The sequence below is a fragment of the Fulmarus glacialis genome, unplaced genomic scaffold (assembly GCF_000690835.1).
Source record: "Fulmarus glacialis isolate BGI_N327 unplaced genomic scaffold, ASM69083v1 scaffold8226, whole genome shotgun sequence".
NCBI lineage: Eukaryota > Metazoa > Chordata > Aves > Procellariiformes > Procellariidae > Fulmarus > Fulmarus glacialis.
In genome coordinates, this window is record NW_009217427.1 from 92,360 (window position 1) to 94,323 (window position 1,964).

Below are 1,964 nucleotides of genomic sequence, written 5' to 3' on the forward strand. Positions count from 1 at the left end.
TGCAATATTATGCTTGTATCAGCCCTGGCACTGGTGCAGCAGAGAAAAAGGAGGGTAGGGTTACTGGGAATGAACAGAGGAGCTTGATGAAAGAGAAACTAAGGAGAGAGAAAAAGGAAGAGGCCAACAGCATGGATTCTGCTTCTGACAGTATAAGGGACATGTCCATCCCCAGGTCTGAGGAGCCACAAACACCCCCTTCAAGCTCAACCAAACCCAGTCTGTTTATGATTAAAGATAACACATTCAGGTCACCTCAGGTAATAAGGGCTGTCAAGCTGCCCCTGTTCAGGTCCTTTTCCCTGGATGATACAGTGAGCAGCAGTTATAAGGAAATGGAAAGTAGGTTTGTGCCCCCAGCAGAGCACAACAAGCAGCACCAAAACATGTTGCATGCCCAGGAGGTAGGCTGGTTGGCATCGAGGCGCAGAGGGCAACAGAACGTGAGGGATGGCGCAACTGACAGAGGGATAGAGGCCAGTGGGCCTGGATCTACTTCAGCAACACTGGATCCCGGTCTTCTAGAAGATACAGAGAGCTTTTCGTTAGGGAAGCTGATGGAAGATGATGAAGAGACTTGTGCTTTGTTAAATAAAGTTGGGAAAATGAATGAGAAAAGTGTCTGCAGAAGGAAAGAGAAGCCCCAGACTAGGAAGGCAAGACACAGCTTAACACAGCCAAATTTAGGTCTGGAAAATGACCAAGCACAAAACAACCCCAGCTACCCCGCAGAAAGACAGACTAATTACTTTAAGAATCATCATTTATCTAATCGCAGAGGTGGTTCTTGTGCGAAAAAAATAATCACTAGGGAGACCATTTCCCCCGTGACTGGCTCCATATCTGAGGGCCACACGTATTCTCCTGTATCCCATGAAGCTTTAGAGGACATCCTACATACAGAAGGTGCACCGGTTTTGTTAGACAGTCTTGCATGCTCTGCTGTTACAAGCCCCAGGTCAGGCAGCACGATGCACTCCATTGCTGCCAGTTCATTGTCAGACAAGCCAACAAGAGAGACAGAGGATGTTGTAAACCCTGCCTTGCTAAACATGGCACTAAAGAGCCAAGCTGATATGTCCGCAGAAGAGATACTTGATTCAGCACAGAGGAATCTGCCTTCTGATTCTGCAGGGGAAGCTGAGAGACCGGAGCCCAGGGGACTTGGGGAGAGAGCAGCAGGCAAGCCTCCTGCTGTGCCACCGAAAACAGAGAAGGCTCTGCGGCGGGCCAAAAAGCTGGCAAGCAGGAGAAAGAAAATGCAAGAGCAGCAGAAAAAACACCAGACTGAGCATACAGATGCTGTAGGGAGAAAGTCTTCTCATTCTGGACAGACACTAGCATCTCCCTCACCCTTGGGATATTCTCCTCTCCATCCTGCCCCTCACTCAACTTTTACTCCCACAGAAACTGGTACAGGAAGACCCAGTGGTGCATCAGCAGTAAGCCCTTCACCCTCTTCAAGCCAGCGTAAACTCCTCCAAGACCCTGACTCTGGCCAATACTATGTAGTTGATTTACCAGCTGAAGTTAATTTAAAGACATTTTATGATCCAGAAACTGGCAAATATGTTCAAGTCTCAGTCCCTTCCTCAGAAGGGAACTTATACCAGCACCCCTCTTCAGAAATTATTAATTCTCCCTATGCCTCCTACCCTAGAGCGCTGCCTTTGCCAGCTTCATCTGTAGCAGTGCTGAAGTCACCTTCTCAGCTCTCCGAACCTACCTGGTTAATGCCGGCTGTACCAGGAGAACCAGCTGAACTATCTGAAGATGGCCGGCAGGACTATGGATATGCTGAAGCTGTGGATACCCAGCCCTATATTGAACCAGCCTCTTACCCCTACAGCCAAGATGCTGAAGAAACTCGAGTTCACTTACGAAAGGACATGAGTCCAACCCCAAATACTGACATAGTATCCCTCACCGATTTAGATGATTTTGCTGCTGAAGGAGTATCTTGA

At 48.3% G+C, this 1,964-nt stretch overlaps 1 protein-coding gene across 1 annotated transcript in view; it reads left to right on the forward strand.

Moving 5' to 3' along the window:
- The window catches only part of LOC104078133 (chromosome unknown open reading frame, human C10orf71), a 4,657-nt gene extending 2,693 nt beyond the window's left edge, over window positions 1–1,964 (forward strand). Inside the window, 1 exon segment of the mRNA XM_009579661.1 lies at window positions 1–1,964. This exon segment is cut by the window's left edge and continues 31 nt beyond it. Coding sequence (XP_009577956.1) covers window positions 1–1,964 — 1,964 coding nt within the window.